This window comes from Perissodus microlepis, chromosome 7 (assembly GCF_051167445.1).
Source record: "Perissodus microlepis isolate ML-2025 ecotype Zambia chromosome 7, ASM5116744v1, whole genome shotgun sequence".
Classification (NCBI taxonomy): Eukaryota; Metazoa; Chordata; class Actinopteri; order Cichliformes; family Cichlidae; genus Perissodus; species Perissodus microlepis.
In genome coordinates, this window is record NC_140467.1 from 39,810,749 (window position 1) to 39,836,371 (window position 25,623).

Sequence of the window (25,623 nt, forward strand, 5' to 3'; positions counted from 1 at the left end):
CATCTTCCCACTCCATCGCACTCATATTTACTCATTCTGTTGTGGTCATTGCCAATGATGCCATTTCACATATAAAACTAATTCATCCACCCCCTAAATGGGAAAGAAATACAGCATAAAAAAAGGTCATTTTGTGTTCTACTGTGAAAACCTTGTATATACTTAAATCTCCATGTGGATTGGATCACCATCTTTACAAACCTGCATAGCTGAACACTTCAGCGCTACTGAAAACACAACATAGTAGGGAAAAACAATATTTCACCTCAGATAGAGTTAATCAAAAATCCATTAAGAGGGGAATAGTCTTACTTAGGTTGATTCACTTTCTGCATTTAATTTTTGCCTGACACTAGAAAAACAGACAAAACAGACCAATAAGAGCAAGTATCATACTCAGTCTTTATTATTGTCATGGTCGGCTGTGTAGCAGGCAGGCAGGAGTGGTGGACCCAAAATGCAGGACTCTTAGGAAACGAGGTTTCAACCGAAAATGCAGCTTTATTGCTGGAACAAAACTTCAACATAAAATAAAACTCACAAAAGCAAACAAAACTCTAAACTGAGATGCAGGAGGACCGGAAATCATGAACACACAGCAAGTGAGGGTGAACAGACGTTAACGACGCGACACTGACACAAAGACACACTGGGCTTAAATACACTGAGGGAGTCATCAAGGAATTAGAGACAGAAGGGGGACACAGCTGGGAGGAATAAGACCTAACGAGACAGGGAGAGCAAAGCCGGAACACTGACATCAGACAGGAACAAGAACCTTCAAAGTAAAACAGGAAACAAAACACACTTTACTAAGACACGGACTAGACAGAGAGAGACAGACTTGACACTGACCAAGCCTACTAAATAATAATCATAATCAAAACAGTATCACTGATAAATCAAATCATAATCTAGAAAAACACCAAAGCATGAAAAACAGAAAGCTGGGTCAACATGACCCAGAACCGTGACAATTATTCTGAAATTGTTCTGCAATGTAAAATTATGATGACTTTAAATATCATCTATAGCACATAATAAAATGCATTATTAATATCATCATAAGATTCCAAAGAGAATCAAGAAAAATCTTTGTGCGCAACAAACAAAGCTGAAAATTAATACCAGATGTCCATGATCGTTGGGCCCCCAGGGGGCACTGCGTTAAAAACAGCTATGATTCTGTCATGGAAATCACTGATGAAGAAATGCCCCCATTTTCTTTATACAATACAAAAACCGTGTGTGTGTGTGTGTACTGTATATATACTTCACCAACACAATTGATTTGATAAAAGTCTGTGCAATGCATTCATTTGAAGCTGTTTTTCTTTGCCGTACCAAGTAGTGGTTACATGCTGCTGCTCTTGACTCACTCTGTGAAATAAATTGACGTTCATTTATGCTCTCAGACAAAAACAAAACTAAGAAACAGATGACGAGAGTACATTTCTGTTGATATAAATGGGTGGGGATGTCACCCGTACAAGCTTAAAAATAAAACAGTAAGCAAGAAATAGAGATTTGAACTTAGAGACATCTAAGTAAGACCATTTCATCTGTCCAGATAATCTGATTCAGTTGTTTTGTTTATACCCCCTAAACTACACAGTACAGCATTCCTCTGCTTTAATAGCAGAATGTGTCAACAATCTAAAACAGAATTGCCCTAATGCCTGTACCATTCTTCTGAGAAACGTGAATAAATGCAACTTTAAGAATTGTTTAAGGAGACATTCAAGGCTGGTAACCTCCAGAAATTTGAAGACCATTAAAACAGGTAAGTCAAGTATGAGGCACAAGTCATTCATAACTAAATACACTTTTTTTTAATCTCCAGGTTTGAAACCATAGAAAACCCAGAAAGATGCTGAGGTGCTGGAGTCTAAAAACAGTGGGCTTAAGATAGAGTGGAAGTCTCAGAGGGTCAGACTGCCAATGTCTTTCAACACTTCGATGAATGTAATCCCGTCTGCTCCAACAACATCAGTGCCTCTATTCTAAAGACAAACAGTTTTGGATTTACCCTGCTGTGCCAGCCCATTTTCCCTAATTCTCTCTCTCCACAAACACACACATCCATCCACACAGCCTGGGAAACGTCAAGCAGCCTAGTTCTACACCCCAAGGAGTGCAATGAAGTTTAACCCGTGGCCCTAAACTAAAGACTTAATAAGTAACTAATTAGAGAAACAGCTCTCATATGCTCTCTGATGCCACACAGGATAAACCAAAGATGTGAGAGCCGAACACTGAAGATGTCGTTTCCACCCTTGTGCACCTTGTGTCAAAATATCCACTATTACTTAAACAGCGTATAGTTGTGTATCCCTCAAACAGGGATCAGTCTTTTTTGTGTGTGTCATGGCCTATTGGCCTTTACAATCAGTGCCTGATGTATAGCGGTTAAGTCCAATTAATTCTTTGGTTCTTATATTTCTTATAAGTTTTCTGGAAAGCAGAAAAATTGACCTCTGATCTTGGCCTTGAGTTGAAGGTCACAGAGATTCGAACTCGTCTGAGATTTTTAGTAGATGTACCTGTGGTATCAATTAGAGATGGCACGATACCACTTTTTTATGTCCGATACCGATACTGATATCATAAATTTGGATATCTGTCGATACCGATATGAATCCGATATAGTGTGTTTTTTAATCAATAAAACTGTTTTTTTAATATCTTGCTGCTTTTTGTATAAGTTCATACTCAAGTTAAAAAACAACAACAACACTAAAGCTATTCTGTTATACCTGTATGTAAAAAAAAAAAAAAAAAAACTGCACCCAAAATATTTCATAGATCAGCAACACTGATCAATCTAATAAAGTTAAACTTACTCCATCCTCCCTATTCTGGTATTTTAAAGAGTACTTAGCAGAAATATTAAGCAACCTAACTAATAGGGTTGCAAACTCCCAGCAAAGAAAATAGGGAACCAGCCTCTTCCTCATGATGCTTAATCAATGTAATCAACTTTAATTTGATGCAGGGTGAAAAAAATTCACAGAAATAAATTATTTTTCAAGAATAATTAAATAGATTCAACATCTTTCTTCAACAGAATTGCAGAATTCACAGATGGTACTTTCCCAAAGGAAAAAGTACTAGAGCTTACTAGGGTATATTAGACTTAACAGTTACTATATACAGTAATGGACTTCTATATATTTTACATCAGATTAAAACTTTGGGTGTAAGATTCAGATAATTATTAAATAATTAAAAGCTAGATATTTTAAATGAGAATAAGAAAGAAAAGTATGTTTTTGTGCCCCCTTTTCCCTGTTAATGCCCTATCGGCCCCCCTGGCTAAACTTTACTAGATCCGTCCCTGCACAGTCACCAGCCGTCAGCTGCATAGAAAAAGATCCTGGTCTAGAAAGTAATATTAAATAAATTCTAACAACAGCTTATCAAGCTTAATAGTGCTGCTGTTGTTCAGCCGCTGGTTTCCTCTTTCTGGTGCAAAGTGGGCCAAAAACAAAGAAGAGAGACGGACTCGCAACAGAAAAGCCGATCAGCTGATCATTAAGCAGTTTCACGATTGAAGTAGCAGCAGGAGAGAGAGAGAAGAGGCAGTTGCTCTATATATCGGTTGTTAAGCTTAACGTGGGAATGCTTTACAAACATTCAGAGATGAACTTACACACTTGCTTTACTTCTCTCTGACAACTTCCTCGGAGATGAAATGTTTGCTAGCAGGCTACAAATACACACAGCCGCTCTATCACGTGACCACACTGCTCCGACGTGCTACGGTTATGAGCTGAGTTACGCCGTGTTGCAAGTTTTGTGAGGTGCTTTTTTGATATTTAATGGATCGGATTACATTTTTTATTTCTCTCCGATATCCGATCCAGTAATTTAGGTCAGTATCGGACCGATACCGATACGTAATACCGGATCGGTCCATCTCTAGTATCAATTTCCTACATTGCTTCATTCTTGAGTTGTTCACAAAGTTGGGTGTCCACGCCACCCGCTAGCCTGCCAGCCCCACCAGTCCAACCAGCAGAGTGACAACATCAGACTTTTACACTGAGGGGTAAAACCATACTAAAGGAATCCACCTTGTAAAATGCTCTCATACCAGAAGATCATGAACAAGGTTTTTATCTGAAGCTTGTTCAGTTTGTTCTTTGACAGTGCGCATCCATCTTTGTGAAGCAATATTGTAATCTTTGACGTTGATTATGTCGAGGACGTTGTCATTGTCCTCGCTCTAACCTAGACACTGAGTGACATTTAATTACTCTCTGTTTGTTATTTAACACTGCTCATCCAAACTCCTTCAAATTTGGCACTACACTTCCAGATAGAATGGCTATTGAGAAAAACAGCACGCATAAATTTAGCCAAAAAAATAGCTATCATCCAACTTATCAGTAAAAACACACAAATAAAGAACTGGCAGATGACACAGCATTTATCTTTTAGTGATTAGATCAGGTAATATATTTTATGGTCACTGATTGAACACTCAATTCACTCTATTCATAGTTAAATCTTGCCAACAGTGTTTAGTTGTTCACAAATGATGTCATATCAATTAGTGCAGATATGATATTAAGTTTTAGTCTTAATATACAGTACCTAAGTCATTTTGTACACTTGTTAAAACAGCAAAAGAAAGCATTGTACATGCTGGATGTACTTTATGCTGTTTGTATTTCTAAAGAAAAATGTATAACTGTATAGGAAACTGTTGCTGACTGAGCTTAAGTTAGGTACAGTTAACTCAGGAACAGTTCTCTGTAGGATTTCTTTCACTCATACAGTACAGAGTCTGCAACAATATCAATACACAATATATTAATACATGAAGACAAAAGGTATTTTTTATTTTTAAATTGCATTTCCTAGTAATAAGGACAAATTTGTGGTAGTAAAAACAATAGTTTTAGTTAGTTTAAGATAGCCAAAAGGTCAATTTAAACAAAACAACAACAACAAAAAAGTATAAATAAGCTAGAGCTCATATCTAGTTTTATATCCGTGATAAAGTGAGCATACAAGAAATAAAGATAAAAACCATTCTGTGAGTTACATTTACATATAAGATATTCACTCAGAGGTAAATTGTTAGATTTTTATTGTTCATTGTCATTTATGCTTAGAAATATTTACTCACATATGCTTAGAAGTATATAATCAGTTGTAGATTGAAAGAATGTCTCATCCTAGGAGGTCTGTAACAACTCTGTGTAGCATGAAGAGGGGGTGCGTTCACTCCTCTAGGAGAGGTCGCATCTTCTCTTGCTGATATATGGTATAGCAAACACACGTATATCTGTTTGAGTGTAAGAGCCTTTTGTTTAGATAGACCGCTAGACTCCTGGCACCAGCTTTGGGGAGTCTTCATGGGGTCACACTCTGACCCCCCACACACACATACGCACACACACATACTTACACAACGCACAGGCAAGGTACTCTTTGTGTGTATGTAGACGTCATATGTTAATGAACCTATGTATATTCATGTAACCTCAATAAAAGAGCAGTGTTACGGGGGAGTGGACAAGAGAAACTGGGATCAATCGAGGGAACGGCGTTTGTCCAGTTCCCTCCCGTGCACGAGAAACATGAAGAACTTTGCCTACTCGTGTCTTGCTTTGCTGTGTAATTAAATTGTCTTCAACGTTCCAGCAAATAGGTTTAAGCTACAAACCTATCATTAATTGGTCCTCCGAGCCGGAGCCCTGGAGTCGACATTCACCGAGGGGAGAAGAGACACGCTGAAAGACTGACGTCAGCCAGGAAGTTCCTGTAGTAAAGTCCCGAGACGTGAGAATTTGTCATCGGGCCGGTGGATTAGCTGTCTGTCTTTTCTCTTCGATGAATGGCGATCGGCGGGATTCGAGGCTATACTACACGCTAAGCAACACCGAGTAAGTTTAGAGTCCAACTCTATAACTGTACGTCTTCGCCGCTTAGTGGGGCATTGTCCGTGGCCGCTTAGTGGGGATAAAATTCGCCGTCTTAGTGGGGCGATGTACAAAGCTGCTCAGTGGGGTTTTTTTGTTCAGAAGCATTAAGTCGCAGAGTTGCGCAGTTCGAACTTTTTTTGGTTCGCCGTCTTAGTGGGGCGAAATACAGACTGCTTTGTGGGATCCGCCGCTTTGTGGGGAGTTGAGAAGTTCCGCGGGGTCCAGATGTGCTGGACAATAGGCCTATTCTTTGTTGTTGTTCGTAGTGTTTGTGTGAGTGAGTGTGGAGTAGAACACGTGGTCTGTGACACCGGCTGTTGTTGTTATCATGGGTTCCTAAGCAACCAAGAGTGCGTCAGAGGGTGACGAGAAGTTTATGATGGAATTCGCTCTTGGCAGCGCGAAGTATTTAGAATATTGGCACAAAAAATATGATTTTGGGTGTAAACTGCTTGCTGGAAAATGTTGGAAGTTTTCAGAAAACACAGCAGCCTTAAAGAGCGTGTGGAGAAGGCCAGCCCACATCAGCAGCAGTTAAGATATGCTCTGGTGAATGGCTTTCCCCCACCCCTTGCTGAAACAAAATGGTTAGATGATTCTTCAGATTGCCCTGATCAACAACAGCCTGTGCTCCAGACCATTAATTTAACCAGTTGTTAAAAGTAATCTGCATTAAGTTTGGGTTGCTCAAATTCAGTACGATGTCATATGAGCTGAAGTAAAATAGGTAAATATTTAAACTAATGACGTGCATAGCGGCACTTGACCTGTTTGAAAGACTGTCATCCTAATATGAGCCATTGTTGAGATATAGAGCACACCTATGAAAACAACTTATATGCTGAACCCTGTATGAAACAGCTGAAAACTACATGATGGAGAAGTTGAATTGAATATGAAAGTGCAAGTCTTTGCCACTGTGGGCAAAGCACGCAACCACTGTGTGAGGTTGCGTTGCGGTCTCTTCTGAGCTGATGAGCAAGCTACACATTATCAGATTGAGAGCTGGCTGAGAACTCATCAAAGAGAGGGAAACAAAAGTATGATAACTATGATAACTGGAGTGTGCAGTGTTTCCGTGAGTTCAGCTTCTTCTTTCAGATGCGCAGCAGTTTTCCTGTATGTTGACTCATGTGTGTAGAGTGTTCATAGCATTAGCATCATGTTTTGTTTATTTGTTTTGTTAGGTTGAAAAATAATTAAATAAACTTGTGATCATACTTATGGATCACCATGGCACATGCCATTGGCCATATGATTTATTTATGCAGATGAAAAAAGTGAGTGTGAATGTGCCTGACATCACAGTGTGTGTGTGCGCTGTGTAAAAGTAATTGCCTCCAATTGTGAGAGCTGTGATTCTGCAGGTCACCAGCTATTGTAAAGAGAAAAAAAGAATAAAAAGAGACAAAATTTAGATGAAAAATAATAATAGGAAAAAGGTTTTGTGTTTATCAGCCAAGAACAACTACAATCTCATTTTCTGCTTTTAAGAAAGGACAGTTCAAAAACAGAGAGAGATGTGTGTTGGTTAAGCAGTGATGATAATAATGAAAAAGTCTTAGTTTGTCACTTTGAGATGAAAAGCAGACTTGGATCAATTTTCCACATGCAGCGGTCGGAAGAAAGTTATAGGTTAACATCATTGGAAACGTTCAGGCCAAGTTTCTGGCTGAATTGTTTACAGCGCCATGTGTCCCTCAACCTAACAAGCAAGCTCTCACTCCTCCCTGAAGACAAGGAATGCAGCTCCAAAGAGCAATAGCATGGCAGATAAAGAGACAGCAGCAGAGTCCTGAGCAAAGAGTCCCAGCAAGGAGCAGCAGTGTGGACAAACAGCATCAGAGAAGAAAAGCAAACCCATCATCCTGACTGATTGGATGAATGGCACTGTGTTTCCAACAAGCTGCAACTTCACTGTGCCTATGAAAAGAACTTTTCACTTGGAGTTTGACATTTGCCAATTTTGGAGTAAAATGGCAAGAAGAGACAGTGAAACACAGGACAAAGCTGAAAGAGAACTGCCGGCTATTGGACTGTTGAAGTGGGAGAGGACAACAGAGTGAGAGTAGGTGAGAACACAGAGGAATGCTGTTGTTTAATGTGGGAAATCAAAATTTGGGTTAGCAAACCTGGGAAAAAGAAAACTGACTGCTTAAGTGGGAAAATTGTGAAGGAGTCTGAAACACTGCAAAAAGAAACATATACAAAATCACACACACAAGCAGAACATGCATTAACCCTACTAACACAAACACAAGAGAGCTCATGAAGATTAGACAGCATCTTAAGCATGTGAGTCTGTTTATCATCTTGTCCGAGTCACTTAGTGTGATGAGAAGTGATGCAAAGACCAGTGGACTCATAGCAAAGTAGTTAAAAATGATCAAATAATGGCAGAGAAGTGTGTAGGAAAGGCAGCTTTAAGAACATGCCCTGCTGGATATGCAGCTCCACAGACATCCATTAAACCTGCCTAATAACAAACACACATGCAATAAAAATCAGCTTGTTATCTCTCATCAGTGTTAAAATAGTGTGAATTTAACAGACACTTGTTATCAAATGCTGACAATTGACTCTCTAGGTTGCAGGACAACAGTTTAATTTTTGTGGGAAAAAAGATTCTGGTTTGACCAACCAGCGATCAGACAATAAATTTAGTTGTTAATATAGTAAATTGGGAGATGCTTCCTGCTTGATTGGTGCAGCACAAGTAATTTACTGTATGAGGGAAATTCTATTTTTGTGATAATATTTTGAACATGCATTTCTGTTGTCCTGTCAACTTAGTGGGTTAATAGCTGATATGCAAATTAGTTGATTGTTCTTAGATTAATAAAGGTGACTGAATTCTAGCACGAGTGACTAGGATGTGTTGGAGTTTGTTAGAGTGGAGACTCTAAAACACTGAGTTTCCTGTTTTGATGTGCGAGTGAATCCTGCACCCAGATACACAACTCTGAATACGTAAGAACAAACTTCTTTTGTGAAGTGCATGACAACATGTCACATGTTTTATGATGAAGGGGAAAAAGGAAAACTGAATAAAATGGGTCTGTGGCCTAAATGAGTGAAGAGCACAGACCTGGGGATTAAACTCATATCTAATAAGACATTAGGCTTATGTTGTGTGTTGTGTGGCTGCGGATGGACGGTTTGGAGTGAATCTAGCTGATGATTTTTCTTTTCTTGTGAAGTTGAGCCTGCCAATTAGGTTTGGTATGATTTACCCTCCTGTGATGAGGAGCATGTGTCATGACTTAACAAGGCCTTTTTATTTTGATACTTTCACAGTGCACTGAAAGTTTTGTTTGATAATCTCTGTCGTTTGAGCAGATCTGCACGATTACAACAAAAGCGCTATATGATACGTCGTTGAGAAAACTGTTGCAAGTGAGTTTCTCCACATTAAAATGGGCTCGGGAGAAAGTCACTTATTTGGGACAATTAGAAAATGAGTCCCTGCCTAAAAAGGATTCAGCGAGGTAATCCGATCTAAAGTTCTTCTTTTTCTTTTGAAATGACGTCATTTTGCTGAGGGTGGAAACGAAATGCGACGATAGGTTCCACTATCAGCAAAGAAAGAATGAATGAATGAATGGAAAATGAGTGGAAAAAACTGACTGACTGGTATAAGCTAACAAAAGCTGACAAGACTTGACTGACGTAACACGACTGTGCGAAGTTAACCCCCACCTGACAAAGGTGTGGATGAATCTATGTGTGTTTCTTTTTACAGGAGCAGAAAGATGACAGCAACGTCCTAGGTTGCGTGACGATTTAACCTTTTAAATGCCACTTTCTGTGTCTGTGCATCTACCAGAAGGGTGTTATTCACTACCTTGTGTTGCTCACTGAGGTCACTGTGAGAAAGTGTGTATACACCTGCGCAGCGCTAACATTTGCATTTTCTTTTCTACAGCATTACAGTTCTTCATGTGATTTGATCATGTGATTTATAACAGGACAACTGGTTGATGTTTTTTCCTACTACAGGATTTCTGGGTTTATGTGTGAAGAAAACTGTGTTTAACAGCATCACCAACTCATAACCTGTAAACTGTGTTGTTGGGAAATGTTGAAGGTTTACTTTGACAATGTGAATAACATGTGAGATATTTCCTGTGTTGAAACTAGTATCACTTCTTTCCACAGCTATGGATGGTTAACTTTATGGTCTTTTATAGCACCTCTGGGACCTGTCGACCTACGCCTGACCAAAAGGATGATCCATGTATGTTGCTAATGTTTGTTTTTCTAAGAGTGCATGTAGAGGATTCAGCAGAGACAGACAAGTGACATGAGAAAACAAATAGGAGACGCAGTGTTTATGGGATAGTTTAATATGGGACTCACCACACACACACACACACACACACACACACACACACACAGGCAAGGTACTCTTTGTGTGTATGTAGACGTCATATATTAATGAACCTATGTATATTCATGTAACCTCAATAAAAGAGCAGTGTTACGGGAGAGCGGACGAGAGAAACTGGGATCAATCGAGGGAACGGCGTTTGTCCAGTTCTCTCCCGTGCACGAGAAACATGAAGAACTTTGCCTACTCGTGTCTTGCTTTGCTGTGCAATTAAATTGTCTTCAACGTTTCAGCGAATGGGTTTAAGCTACAAACCTATCATAAATTAGAGGCACTTTTTCCTAATTTCATGAACATAGTGTGGGACTATTCCCGCAAAGTTATTGGAGATAGAGAGCCCTGCTGTGGAGAGTAAGACCTAGTTACAAAGCAGTAACATCCATAGGTTTTCCACTTGGGATTTACATTCAAAAAGTGGCTGAAGGGGTTGTGACAGTTGTGACAGTGAGGTAAACTGAAGTATGAAGATTACTGCTGCGGCTGAGTGATGATTTACAAAAACATACAAACCTATAAAATAAAAAATTGATTTATCACACAGATTATTGCACAGATTGACAAGTACAGTTTATTTCTTATCAGAAAAAAAAGATCAATTTATGGTATTAGGGAAGTATGATAGTTTATGTACATCAAGTAGCGTCACTTCAAGTTGAAATTCTTTTAAAAAACATGATATTTTTAAAGGGTTTTCTATTTGCTCCACAGCTGCTCTTTTTTTCTTACCTTAAGAAGAGAAGCTGAATCAATACTTTTTTTTTCTTAAAATCAAAACAAGAAACACTTTCTAACACATCAACCTGCTTTGGGCAGCAGGGCAATGGTTAGTACTGCCAACTCACATGAAGAAGGTTATTGTCTTAAAGTTTACACCTGTACGTACTTTATCCAGACAGGAGCAGATAGAAGTTTAACATTTATCAAGACCAACTCTTTTTTTTTTTTTTAACCAAAAAAGAAGAACTTTAATGAATGAGTTACTCACGTTGATCAACAGAAATGAAAACAAGGCTTGAATAGAACACAGTGAGAGGAACATTTCCAATAGCTATGCAATTTATTGGTTTTGAACAAATGGGTGAAGTTATGTTTTGATGTACTTTTTTTAACTTGATCTGTAAACCTTTTCCATACAGTCCCCCAGTGACTATAATGCTGTGATATTTTACTTTAGTCCTTACTGGTGTGCATAATGCATAAGGATTTTGCTCAGGTCATGACAATTTGGTCTCATTTGGATAAACATAAGGATAAACATATATTGAACAAAGTAATGTATGAACGTGTGATTAAAATGTGATTTTTAGTCTAAAGTGGTTTGCACACAAGCACATTGCTTACTGTTTGAATGCTTTGATGCCAACTTTATGTGCCTCTAAAGAAAAAGAAATGTTTTTAAACTGATTTAAGGTCTGATGTATATCAGTTATTTTGTCATGGTGAGTTGAAATGTACTGGACCTGAGACCTCATGATGCTACCCTACTTGTTTAGGGTAGACACATTAACAGTTACTGCTTATTTCTGTAATCTCTATTGATCACGATTATCTGTGCCTTCTCCAAATAGCTTCCAAGTCCACCTTTGACTTTAATAGATCCTGGCGCTGCAGAGATTTCTCTCTTCCTCTTTTGTGGCTACGTTGTCAGTTTTCATTACCTAAGAGGGAAAAATGCTTTCATCTAAATTCCCTAAAATCTATGTTTGCTATTATAACTTTTGTAAGGTTTTATATTACATTAAATCTTCTTGTTTCCGCTGGTCTCTTTAGGGGTCTGCCTCCATCTTACCCTATCACATGCATCCTCTTCTGTCACACCTGCCCTCTGCATGTCCTCCTTCACTACATCCATGAGTCTCCTCTGTGGTCTTTCCTCCTACCTGGAAGCTACATAACAACATCCTTTGTCTAGCATATCAACTATTTCACCTCCGCATGTTTTCAGACCATCTCAGCTTTGCCTCTCTAACTTTGCTTCCAAACTGCTCAACCTGATTTGTCCCTCTGATATACTCATTTCTAATCCTGTCCATCTTGGTCACTCCCAGTGAAAATCTTTAACTGCCACTTCCAGCTCAGCCTCATGTCTTCTTTTTAGTGCCACTGCCTCCAAACTATACATCATAGTAGGTCTTACAGCCATCTTGTAAACATTTCCTTTCACTGCCATCCTTCTGTCACAAATCCCCCCTGACACTCGTCTCCACCCACTCCACCCTGCCTGCACTCTCTTCTTCACCTCGCTTGGACTCACCTCCCCTGTGCACTGACATTGGTATTACATTGGCTTTGGCACAAAATAAATATTGTGGGAAGATCTGCATACACTTTCCAACTTTAATCAACTGGTGGATTAAAGTTGCTCCTTTAGGCACCAAATGTTTATAACTTTTACTGACAGTAGTATGCAATGACACAGATTATAACAGCAGGAAAGAATAAAGCTAAATGTGTACAAGAAAAGACAGGGAACACTGCTGGAGGCAATGTGGTGTTGCTTCGTGACCTCCAATGAAAGTGGGCAGATGAAGTGACAAAAACACACAAACTCTCTACTGAGATCGAACTGCCCCACCATCATCCTCGGGGTATACATCTTTGAAGCTCTCCTACTGATTCTGTTTTAATGCTCAGCAAAGTAGGTTGACGGACATCTGACCAATATCTTTTAGTCAATGCAGTCAAATAAAATGTCTCCCTGACTATGAACATACTACTGATGACTACAAAAAAAGTATGTCAAAAGCAAGTACGAGAGTTAAATGATTAGATACGTATTTAAGTGAAAATTATTCTAGATTTTTTTTTCTTTTGTTATAGAGTCTCAGCCCACCAGCTGGGACTCTGACCAGTGAAGTTTATTTGAAAAACCTCTGGGAGACAGTGGACAATAGGATCCACCTGCTCAGGAGACGAAGCATACTGTGATTTGTGTATTTTATGTTATTTACATACCTTTTTCTGTAATGCAACTGTTCTCTGACTTGTATCCCCATGTGATGTCTGTGTTGTGTGTGTAAGGTCGGGGGCGGGTTCATTTCACTGCAGGGCAACCTGCCACTGCATGTGGCGAATAAAATTTGAACTTCAACTTTATTTTTTATGTATTCCACATATTTTTATCTTTTCAATAAAATAGAAAAAAAACATGACAGTACCATCTACCAGTTTACAACCCTCAAAGAGATTTTCTTAATTACAGTTATGGTCATTTCATGCACATGTGTAGTAAATAACAGAACACTAAATAAGTTACAGATTTTCCACATTACTCAATTTGATGAATAACCCAAAAAACTTGAAAGCCCAGGTTTGTGGTCATTTCAATACTTCAAGGCAGTCTTTTGCTGAGTGGTGAATTGCAAGGTATAGTACGCAGTCAAAACGTATGACCTTGATATGAGCGGTCCTGTATAATTCACTGTATCTTCCCCTCAGCAGGGCTGTGAAAGAGAAACATGTAAATGATAGATGACTTGTCTTTCATCACTGCCGTCACCTTGACACCCAGGAGGAAATAACAACCCAGCCAGTGGGGTGTGTCACTTCCTGTGTGGAGCTACTTTGTCTTTTCCTAAAGCCATTTAGCTGCAGAAGAGAATGTCAAGTACTGTAGACTGCCACGCACAGAGACACGCACACAGTTATCACTCACTGATTGAAAACAGCGACCTCTGAGCAACAATCACCTACATGCAGTGCTTTAAATCCTTTTGACACATAATGACTTTAACTAAGTTTGTTCTTGTAAATACTTTTAAGTAATTGCATTGTATAGTTGTAAACTAGAGGTTTGCTAGATTTCAGCATATAAAGTATATAATATTTATATACATTTTACCTGATAACCACTTAAGTGTAGCATAATTACTAGTTACCAGCACATGAAGGTTTCACAATCTCAAAATGTTTTTAACACGTCCAATAATACTTACACATCTGTGTCAATTTATCTTATTGTCTTGGAAATCTGATTTTTATACTAACAGCTCTTTGATATTTCTTGAATCCTCTTTAAATGTAACACTAGTTGTCTCTGCTTGTAATTAGAGTATCACACCATGCTATAGACATTTTTGGATAGAAGCTGCAAAGGATCAAGTATCAGTACCAAACTGCAACAACGTGAAATCTCGAGAGGTGTCTGCAGTAAAACAAAGTCTAAATAACTTGCTTAACCCTTTAAGACCTACCATAGAACCAAGTCCGCCAGAGCTTATATTATATTTTTACATGGTGTGGTGCCATTTTTGGGAGCATTTCAAGTTGCTATACATCAATACAACAATTATAGCCCAAATTTTAATAATATGTATTCATTAAGTGCATAGTAATTACATAAATTGCAAAAAAGTGCAATAAACTACAAAAAAATTGAAAATCGTTTTTGCTTTTTTAACATATATTTCTAGTTAGAGAAATTTAAGAGGCTTATCCCTCAAAACTGTAAATACAAAAAAGTTGCACAAAATAGTTTCCTACCACAGGAAATTTATTTTGAGTGTCTTCATAGTTTTATTTTTGAAATACACCAATTTTTATACACTGCAGGAAAAACGAAAATAAATATTATAATGCAAATTTGCAAAAAAGCAGCATATGCATCAAAATAAACTATTTCCAGCAGTGCAATATGAGTCCTAAGCATCCCAGAAACGACACAGAAAGTCATAAAGTCAAACATAACTTTTAAAAACACCAGTATAGGCCCTGAGGCTCTGATGGTAAAAAAGACTACATTTCCGCGAAAATGACGTCACTTCCGGTTTCGGGCAGGTAATGGCAGACATGCAAAAGTTCGCGCTGACGTCTATTCCAACGTAGGAAGTGTTATGAACAGCTGATTGGATCGTCAAAGCGTGTTTCTGGAATATTATGTTTTTGTTGCTGCAAGCGCTTTTTATGCAGTTTTTGCAAAGCTTTATGTGGAAGGAAACCGTGACCTAGGACAAGCTGATGGCATAAGATGTAAGTACAACTCCTCCGGTTTCATATGCAAAAAAAATTATTGCGCTAGCTTACGTGGTTGCAGAGCTACCGGGATTTAAAAATAGTTACGCAAAACAGAGCGTGCCCGCTCCGACCGGCTCTAAAGGGTTAATGTAATGTATGTATACTTGACATTCAATTAATTTTATAAGACTTGAAAGTTTGCTATAGTACAAGATGTTAACTGGAAAACCATATTTGTTGTTCACCGTTTTCAGCTGTGCATTTGGTTTCCCATAGCAGGACTGTTCATGTTTGACTGATACTTAACGCATCATGCATTATGTAACAGTGGATTTCAATAAGCTGTGCGTACACAGAAGGCGTAGTGTGCTGAGATGCTCAGTGTGACTATGTATGTGTGTTTAAGTCCAATTTAGGGTCGGCTGAGGTTTTTCGAAGTGCTCAGTACCTGAACCTCTCTAAAAGAAATTGTACCTATGCAAAACATGCTGAAAATAAACTTAAGTGTAACATTTGCTTCTGTTGCATTTGCAGGCAAAGTATATGTATTTTGATGAATGACTTTAATGTGCAGTTACAATGCTACATGTTCAGATATCCTTTTAAGTATCTAATGGTATGTAGACAGAAAGAAAAATATCAGACATTACCAAAATTATCCTTTAAGTCCAAGCATACCTGAGACTTTATGTTCCTCAAACAATTCATTTTATTGACTACACTTGGGACTAGCTGAGAACCTGCATGAATGGCAGTGCCAAAGATTAATATTTCCCATGCAGAATCATGTTCTCCTTCATACTCTTTTTTTTTTGCAATCACTCTTTCAGCACCTGAGAAACCAAGCGGGGTGCTGCTGTTTGGTTGTTCAGCAGGGATGTAAGGTTATTATTTCAGTCACACACTCATTAATTCAGTAGAAGGAGGGAGTCAGACGGACCTTTGACTGAAGCTGTTCTCCTTCCTGTGGCAGTGCAGGGTGACAACTCTGTGACCTTCACTTCTGACATCCTGACTCACCGTCCACATAACTGGGTTACTGGCTCTAGCTCCCAAGAACGCCACTCCATCTTTCAGCTTGACCCTGAAACACAGAAATATACTGGTCAAAACTCCATCCATCCATGAGCATGACAAGGAATGGATGGAGCCTATCCCAGAATGGTGGTGTGTGTGTGTGTGTGTGTGTGTGTGTGTGTGTGTGGAAGAAAACGTGGCAACTCCCGCATACAGTCAATTAGGAAGAAGGAAAATGGGGAAAAAATAAGAAGAATCAGCAGCTGAAACATTAGAGACTGTAAAGGTTAAGCACAAGACTTAAGAACCGTCGAACGCTGCTGGATGGTCTATGCTTGAAAAAGTTTACAAGTCAGATTTATTCTATTAGCAGTTGTAACACCAGGATGACAGATGGCATGCTAGCTGAACTAAGGAGTCAGGGTTAGTGAGTTTAAATTAAATTCTGCAAAAGTTAAACAGAATTAGCAAACACACTGTAGTATCTTTTATGGCAAGTCTTGTTTTGCAAACAAAAATAAGGGCAACAACTTGGCACCAAGCACCATTTCAGACAAATTGTGTCCATTTTTTTCCCTCTCCAGTATCTACAGCTTTCATGCCACTTCTACCTGCGTCCCACCCTTTTCCCCCCTGCAATCGCTTTCATTACTCATGGTCACAGTCTGTGGGAGGATACTGAGATAGTGAGAAACCATGACCTCCCCTTCTTCCAGTATGTCAGCAGCTGCTTTCTGCATTCTCGTCTGTCACATGAAGTTACTTCCAGTTCTTTTACAACATGCCAAGCCGCTCTTTTTCAAACCTTTGGCACAAATGTAGCCGTATGTATCAAGTAGAAAAGGAAGCAGAAGAGGAAGATAGATGGCACGTGAAAGCTGCTCTAAAGTAAAACACCAGAGAACAAAAAGAAAAAAAAGTGTGGTGAAAGGAACATTTTCATTCACTAAAATTTCAGCGCTGGGTAATTTTCCCCCTACATCAAAATAATTGAAGACTGTCCTCATTCTGCATCTTTGAAAGACTTGTAAAGGAAGAAAAAAAAACATGAACGTTAACGGGGGGTGATGACATGACATTCTGTGAAGCAGTGCTTAGAAGAGAACAGTCATTACATCTTCCATGTTCAACCAGTCTCCTTTGATCTTATCATGGTCGCTGCTGCGGTAATAACTGGCCTTGTGTTGGTTGCTGCCTCTGACGAGCAAAGATAAAGGCCGCTGGTGTGGAAGGCGCAGGCAATAACTAGGAGGAGACAGCTGATTGCTGTCTGCCCCCCTGTATCCAAGTCGTCACCTTAGCCACAGCACAGTAATTACCACAAACTTGCAAGCAGATGTAGCACTGACAGAGAACTACAAAAGGACCAATAATCAACTAATTTCATGCAGCATTCTGTATGCTTGCTTGATCACATCTCAAACTCCAATTTCACAGAATAAATGCACTGCATTTTCCTTCTTTTCCACATCAGTTTATAGCTGGTGCAAAATGAACTTGAACAACAAGTTGATTTGTCTGTTTATGCTGATACCTGCATTTACAGGGGGCGGTTGGCCAAACGTAACTTTTACAATATGCTTCTGCATTTCAGAGTAAATGATCAGTTAATCAATACGTTGTAGTTGATGAATTACACTCCACTACAGTGTCGATGTGCTCTCTGTGTTCTTTCTTTCTTACTATAATATTCTATTTTTCCTGAAATTCATCCACTCTTTGACGTAAAAAACAAAGCATCTCCTATAGGGTCGGAGCAGGGGGCTGAATTAACAAATGGCATGTTGTAAATGAGATTGGTTTGGCTAATGTGATTTCTGGGGGAGGGAGGACAAACAGGGGGGGAGGCAATAAAGGAAAGCAATTTGAAGGGAGCTCTCCTTTCACATGCATCAGCACATGAAGCTGCCTCATTAATTCCATGAAACCGTGCATCAGTGGGATGAGTATTTACAGATGAGATGAGGTTGTCAGAAAAGACAGGTTTCAACTCCACCCAACTGAGGCTCAGAAATGACACACCAGAATGGCCATAGTCCAAATAACATGTCAGCACACCTTCCACTCTTACATCCATCTTGCATACTGAAAGAAATACCTATGTGCATTAATATTAATGCACTTTACACAGCAGGAAATTGAACAGAATACAAAAACACATTGCAAACATCCTGTAAGATCAGGTGTTGTACGTTACGTATTTCAATCTGGTAATTACCCTGGATGATTAGGTAAGGAATTACCAGCTATTGTGGATAACTATTGTGGCTTTGGGGCTTGGGGAAGTATGCCTGTTTCAAATATTATTGGAATTCATCTAATATTTCACTCAAAAACAGAAATCTAATAGTGGTGCTGCAGAAAGTCATTAAGAATTCTCCTTTGAGCTCAACTGCACCAAATGTCATGACAATCTAGCCTACAGTTGTTGAGATTTTTCACTCTGCTGGACCAAACTGGGTGGCAGACAGGCAAACCAACACAATGAATAAAATATACATGCATGCATCTATGTTTTCAGATGCCAGTAGTTCCAGCTTAGCGGCCCCACCAGTAAAGGCTGAATCACCTTCATACACTATTAGGACCACTTTCTACTCACTATAGAGCCTGCAACAAAATTGTATATCGTTTTTCATTAACTCCGATTTCCAGTTTATTGTAAGGAATTATGCAGGTTTTGCCTCAGTGCAATATAAAAAAAGGATAAAATAAAAAATAAAGGGGTGCTATTTCCTTTTTTAAAAAATAAATAAATACTATTATGAGTACTATTCACGATTTCCTCTTAAGACACAAGGAATCCAGAGAAACATAACAGTGCAAACAGTTTAACATGCCATAACTGACATACAGGTAAAGGCCCCAGGAGACAGACTGGATTAAGCATAAAGCAAACCTGTTTATTGAAGCTGTTTGCAAAGTCAAGGCAAAACTAAATCCACATGCGGGGCAGGGGGACAGGATCACAGACACTCTGACAAGAAAGGTGGAAGTTATTTATACACACAGGGTTAATTAGGGGAAGTGGACACAGCTGGGGAAAACACACATGTGCAAACAGTCAAGGTACTGTGACAAGGAGAAGTAAAACTGAATAAAATACATATTCAATTCAATTTTAATTCTAAAGTGCCACCTTACCCCAACAATAAGACAACCCGCTTCAAGCAAAAGCTTGGCCACAGTGGGAAGGAAAAACTCCCTTTTAACAAGGAAAAACCTTGTTAGAAAGCAGGCCCAGGGAGGGGCCTGTTAATGAAGTTAATAAATATGTGAAATTGACATGAGAAACAAATTGTCAAAATAAAATGTGCTGCCGTTTAAAAAATAATAAATATTCCTCTACAGTAGATTCAGGAGAAAACAGCCTTTCCTACAAAGTGCCCCTTTTTAACTCTCATTTGAAGATCTCCATACAGGGAAGAAGGAAACATCCATTTGCTAATATCAGGAGCAGGACTTTAGAGTTTATGACTTAATATATTTGTAAAAATGGAATAACTATGTGTTCACAAACTGCAGATTCAAACTTGTGAATGACTATTTTTTTCTATTCTTTTTTTTTTTTTTTAAACACAGGGGTGTGGCTGCTAATCTCTTTCAGCCCTTCACAGCAGCTGCCAACAAAGCCAACAAAATGTGAATGTATTTTCTTCTAGAGATGTCCTTTATAACTGCAGGATGTTGCAGTTAGAAGCTTCGGTGCTGGAAGTTAACAATTTGAAAGAAGAAGCTGCATAACTAAACTTTGTCACGAATTCGAATGTCAGCGAACAGGCAACAGTTTGACACACAGCAGGAATACTTCTAGGATTTTTGGTGAACCTCCTGCCACTCTGAATACATTTCACTTCTCTTTTATTTAGTTAACGATAGTTTTGACTCTGAAACAGCGGTGCTTAGTGAGTTCATGAAACGGTGAAGCAGAACGAGATCTGGATGATCTCCCCAAACAGCGTCATCTCTGCTCTTACAGATTGCAAGTGCTAAAAGTCAAAGTCAGTTTCTGATTTGACTGATGTTCGTGCTGTTGACTGTTTCAAGAGCTAAAAATCAGAGGGAGGGGGTTGAATATTTATCCCCGCAGGAGATAAAAAATAATCAAGCAGAGGGAGGGAAATCCCTCTCTCCCTAAGCACACACCCTGGTAATACACAGTTGATGATCACTAACTAGGAGATCTTTTTATTTTAACTGCTGATATTGGGATCGTTGAGAGTTATAAATATCTAGGTGTGGTACTTGACCGTAAACTGTAGTGGCATCATGCTGATGCCACTACTAAAAAAGTTCAACAAAGACTGTTCTTTTTAAGGAAAATTAAATCTTTTAATGTCTCATCTGAGATGTTGTCTTTGTTTTATAGAAGTTTTATTGAATCTGTGATGTCCTTTTGTATCGCTGCCTGGTTTGCTAACCTGACGGTGAAGAATAAGAATCGGTTGGGACTTCTGGTAAAAACTGCTAGCAAAATTTCAGGGCGCTGGCAAGATGGAATTTTGGCCATTTACAATAGAAATGTGCTTAGACAGGCGCTTTCTATTATTCATTTTTTGAACCATCCACTTCACAGTGAGTTTGAGTTGTTGCCGTCCGGCCGCCGTTTTAAAGAGTCCCTGGGGGGAAGACTAAAAGACTCCAGTTTTCTTTTATCCCTACGGCATCTTGTCTCCTGAGTTCCTGAAGGCTCTAGACATTGTAGGGCTGTCCTGGTTGACACGCCTCAGGGCGTGGAGATCAGGGGCAGTACCCCTGGACTGGCAGACCGGGGTGGTGGTCCCCATCTTTAAGAAGGGGGACCGGAGGGTGTGTTCCAACTACAGGGGGATCACACTCCTCAGCCTCCCTGGGAAAGTCTGTGCCAGGGTGCTGGAAAGGAGAGTTTGTCCGCTAGTTGAACCTCGGATACAGGAGGAACAATGCGGTTTTCGTCCTGGTTGCAGAACACTGGACGAGCTCTTTATCCTCTCAAGGATACCTGAGGGCGCATGGGAGTTTGCCCAACCAGTCTACATGTGTTTTGTGGACTTGGAGAAGGCATTCGACCGCGTCCCTCGGGGTGTCCTGTGGGAGGTGCTACGGGAGTATGGGGTGTCTGACCCATTGCTATGGGCCATTTGATCCCTATACAACCATTGCAAGAGCTTGGTTCGCATTGCCGGCAATAAGTCGGACTCGTTCCCGGTGGGTGATGGGCTCCACCAGGGATGCCCTTTGTCACCGATTCTGTTCATAATTTTTATGGGCAGGATTTCTAGGCACAGCCAAGTGGCGAAGGGCTTTCACTTTGGTGGCCTCAGAATCTCATCTCTGCTTTTCGCGGATGATGTGGTTCTGTTGGTTTCATCGGGTGATGGCCTCCAGCTCGCACTGGAACGGTTCGCAGCCGAGTGTGAAGCAGCGGGAATGAGGATCAGGACCTCCAAATCTGAGGCCAGAAAAGGGTGGAGTGCCCACTCCGGGTCGGGGATGAGTTCCTGCCCCAAGTGGAGGAGTTCAAATATCTCGGGGTCTTGTTTGCGAGTGATGGGAGAAGGGAGCCGGAGATTGACAGACGGATTGGTGCTGCGGAAGCTGCACCGGTCCGTCGTGGTGAAGAGAGAGCAGAGTGTAAAAGCAAAGCACTCAATTTACCGGTCGATCTACGTCCCTACCCTCACCTATGGCCACGAGCTGTGGGTAGTGACCGAAAGAACGAGATCGCGGATACAAGCGGCGGAAATGAGCTTCCTCCGAAGGGCAGCTGGCCTCTCCCTTAGAGATAGGGTGAGAAGTTCAGCCATCCGGATCTGGGAGGGGCTCAGAGTAGAGCTGCTGCTCTTCCACATCGAAAGGAGCCAGCTGAGGTGGTTCGGGCATCTGACAAGGATGCCTCATGGGCACCTCCTGGGGTTGGTGTTCCGGGCATGTCCCACCGGTAGGAGGCCCCAGGGCAGACCAAGGACACACTGGAGAGATTATATCTCTCGGCTGGCCTGGGAACGCCTTGGTGTTCCCCTGGACAAGCTAGAGGAGGGGGCTGGGGAGAGGGAGGTCTGGGCTTCTCTGCTTAGGCTGCTGCCCCCGCGACCCGGCCCCGTGTAAAGCGGAAGAAGATGGATGGATGGATGGAGATGGCATCTTGTCTCCTTAATGGCAAATAACTGTCCTTTGACTTTTATCACTATTATTGTCATTATTATTTTATATTATTGCTCTGTTTATTTTTATCCTGCTGCTAAACTAATTTCCCCTTGTGGGACAATAAAGAAATTAAATTGAATTGAATTGAATTATTCATGAATTTTAAAAACATATAAAAAGGAAGAAAAAAAAAAGACCGTTAATGAAAGACAAGGATCCCAGTAGTAATATAACATCCTCCAGTGGCAGTAGCAGGGAAGATTTCAAAAAAAAGCTTGCTTTGGATACGATAGGTCGATTTTAATCACTCTGACAGGATAGACAGTCACAGGATTTGAGACAGAAAAAATTAAAAATGCAGGAATAATTGCCTTTAATGACCTTTAATAGAGTACACACATACTCTGAGGCAGGACAGATTTGGAATAAACAAAAAACCCGGGACCCAGAAAATGAGGAACAGCATATTACCTTGAAAGGAAAAGTTCACTTCAAGATAATAACGACTAGACGGCATTTAGCAAATGATTGCACTTTCAGGTATTATATCCTGCTGTCACTCAAAAGCATCCTTTCTTACATGATGTGTAAATGGCCTTTTGGTTTCCATGACAATAGGTGATAATGATGGAGGAGAATAGGTTAGGTAGGTGGTGGGGCTGATGTTGAGAGCGTAACGGTCTCAACATCAGGGGAGATCTTGGTGTTAAACGTATGTGAGCAGGAAAACAGATTAGCTGTGAGGATTAGAAAAGAAGGGTGTTGTGTCAGGGTGGGTGAAAAAGGCCAGAGTATGGGGAAAACATCCAGCAGTGGAAAGAAGCTAAAGTGAGAGATGATGGATAAGAAACTGGAATATTATATATATAGCAATGGCATTTGCTGTGTGTTCTGATCATACATTTTCAACCAAAAGAGACAGAAATTTATGTCAGTGCCATTATCAAGAGGCTACCTGAAAGGTTTTGAGCTCTAAGTTATAATAATTTTAGTTTAAATGAAAAGAAAAGGGAGAGAAATGATCCCTTGTATTACCCTTAAGGTGAAAAAAAACAACATCTCCCTTTTAACAGGAAGAAACCCTCAGCAGAACTAGGCTCAGGGAGGGGTGGACATCTGCCACGACCTGTTGGGGTGAGGGGAGCAAGAGAGGACAAAATCATGCTCTGGAAGAGAGCCAGAGATTATTAATAATATAATTGTTTCATCGCAGAACAGGTAAGGGTTTTGATTTTTGTTCTAAGAATGAACACATTAGGGGAAGTCAGCATCAAAAGAAAACTTTTAGTGAATATAAATGAACGTGAGCACAACAGTTTTGATTTGAGCTGTGTCACAAAAAGTACTACATCACCTATATATACTTGAAACCAATGAAAAGGAAAAAAATAGATTGCAAATTGCTCTGGTTGGTAAACTCATTGTTAAGCATATTCCAAATTGATTTTAAAGAGGTATTTTAGCTGAATTTAATCTACCAACAGAAGGGTAAAATTGGCCAAATTGCATTTAGGTTATTTAGTCAGCCTGTGTTCCATAATTCTCAAACACCTGCAGCTAAATCCTGTTATGAAATATAAACAGGCAAGCTGTTGGGTATAACAGCCTAGATTTTCTTTAGGCTTTTCTCTGTTGCTCTATATCCCTGTCCTCAAAAACGAAATAATCTTCACCAGCACGGGGTAAAATTGAATTAGAAAGTAGCCCCTGACAGCACAACCAGGCTGGGACCTGGACCAATAAATTAGGAGAATGAAACAGGACTGCACAGGAGCTTTGAGTCAATTAGCTGAGGAGTAGTTGTTGGCGGAGTGTTTTTCGGGGCGAGTGGACACAGGCAGATGTGGAGATAAAGAGAGAGCTAATTCAATTAATGAGTTTGATGCTGTTCCTCCCATTATCAAAGCTAGTTAAAAGTGCTGGTGCGTAGCAATGTTGAGAACTGAGGACAAGATTACCACTATCCAGATAAAGAGTGCACACCAGACCATGTTCATCTCCACCCATGCATGCCGATGCGTTTCTCTCCATCTCAACCCAGCACATCTCTTTTCCCATCTGCTTTTGTCTGTCTTTATCTTTTTCCTTTGAAACATTATGCTCCTCCTCACTGCATCTACACACCCAAACCTCCCTCACCTCAACTCCATACCTCTAGAGTTCTCCATCTGTCTTTGGTGCTCTGCATTTATTCATTAAAAAAATGAATCACAGACCCTTGAATCGGTCATGCTTATTAGTTTTATGTAATGACCTTATCTTGGTTGATAAATTTTCATCAGGCAATTTGAAGCACTAATGAGTGAAACATGTTAATTAAGAAAAGCGTGTACAAATAGCCGACAGTTTGCAGGAACTCCTTCCTAGTTTGCAGTGTTTTGGTCCAGCACACCTGTAATTAGGACTTCACAGGGTATGAGAATGCTGCTGAAAGTGTTCAGAGGTAGTCTTTCTACCACTGTGGTCCAAGCTTTGATGAGAAATATACCACAAGCAGTAGCAATGTCTCAGCTGTTGAATTGATTAAGTAACTGGTCATGTTCATGTGGCTTTAGTTTACATCTTCTGCCATTACTACAGTAGGTTACATTTCAATTTGTCAGCACTGTCTTTGCTTTCTTTATGGTAAGTATTAAAAACCAACACAGGTTTGTTTCTGCTGTCTCTTGTAATCATTGTGCATAAAATCAGTTGGTGATCAAATCCATAACCTTTACATTTTGGGACCAAAAGACGTACCAAATACGTCTGTTGGTTCAAAAAATAAATATTTGTTTTGGACTTTAAAACAATTCAGACATGAATGATTGACATCTTTATCTGTTCACGTGATCAATCGCTCACCTAATCATCTGCATCCATGATGATTAGGTGAAAACTGAAAAGTGCTGAAACTAAAGGCTTAAATAGCCTCTAACTTTACCTTTCTTATTTTCACTTCTTTCTACCATTCCATGTGCGAAAGATACGGGGAAAAAAAAAACTAACATGTTTTCGTGAGTTATGCTTAATTTTTTTTTTAGTTCTTTGGGTAACTGCTACAGCTCAGGAGATCAGGAGATCAGGTAGCCCTCAGCTGGAAGGCTAGTGACTCCTCCGGTCTGAATGCCAAAATGTTCTCAAGGAATATGAGTGTCCGTTTTAGATAAAGCCCCAGTTAAACAGGTCTAGAAACCAGCTGGCCACCCTCTAGTACCTACG

At 39.9% G+C, this 25,623-nt stretch overlaps 1 protein-coding gene across 1 annotated transcript in view; it reads right to left on the bottom strand.

Annotated features, from left to right (window-relative positions):
* LOC146383641 (transmembrane protein 132C) overlaps nt 1-25,623 on the bottom strand; it is a 186,481-nt gene that overhangs the window by 66,657 nt on the left and 94,201 nt on the right. The window contains exon 4 of the mRNA XM_084935022.1: nt 16,220-16,363. Coding sequence (XP_084791148.1) covers nt 16,220-16,363 — 144 coding nt within the window. The remainder of the gene's footprint in view (nt 1-16,219; nt 16,364-25,623) is intronic.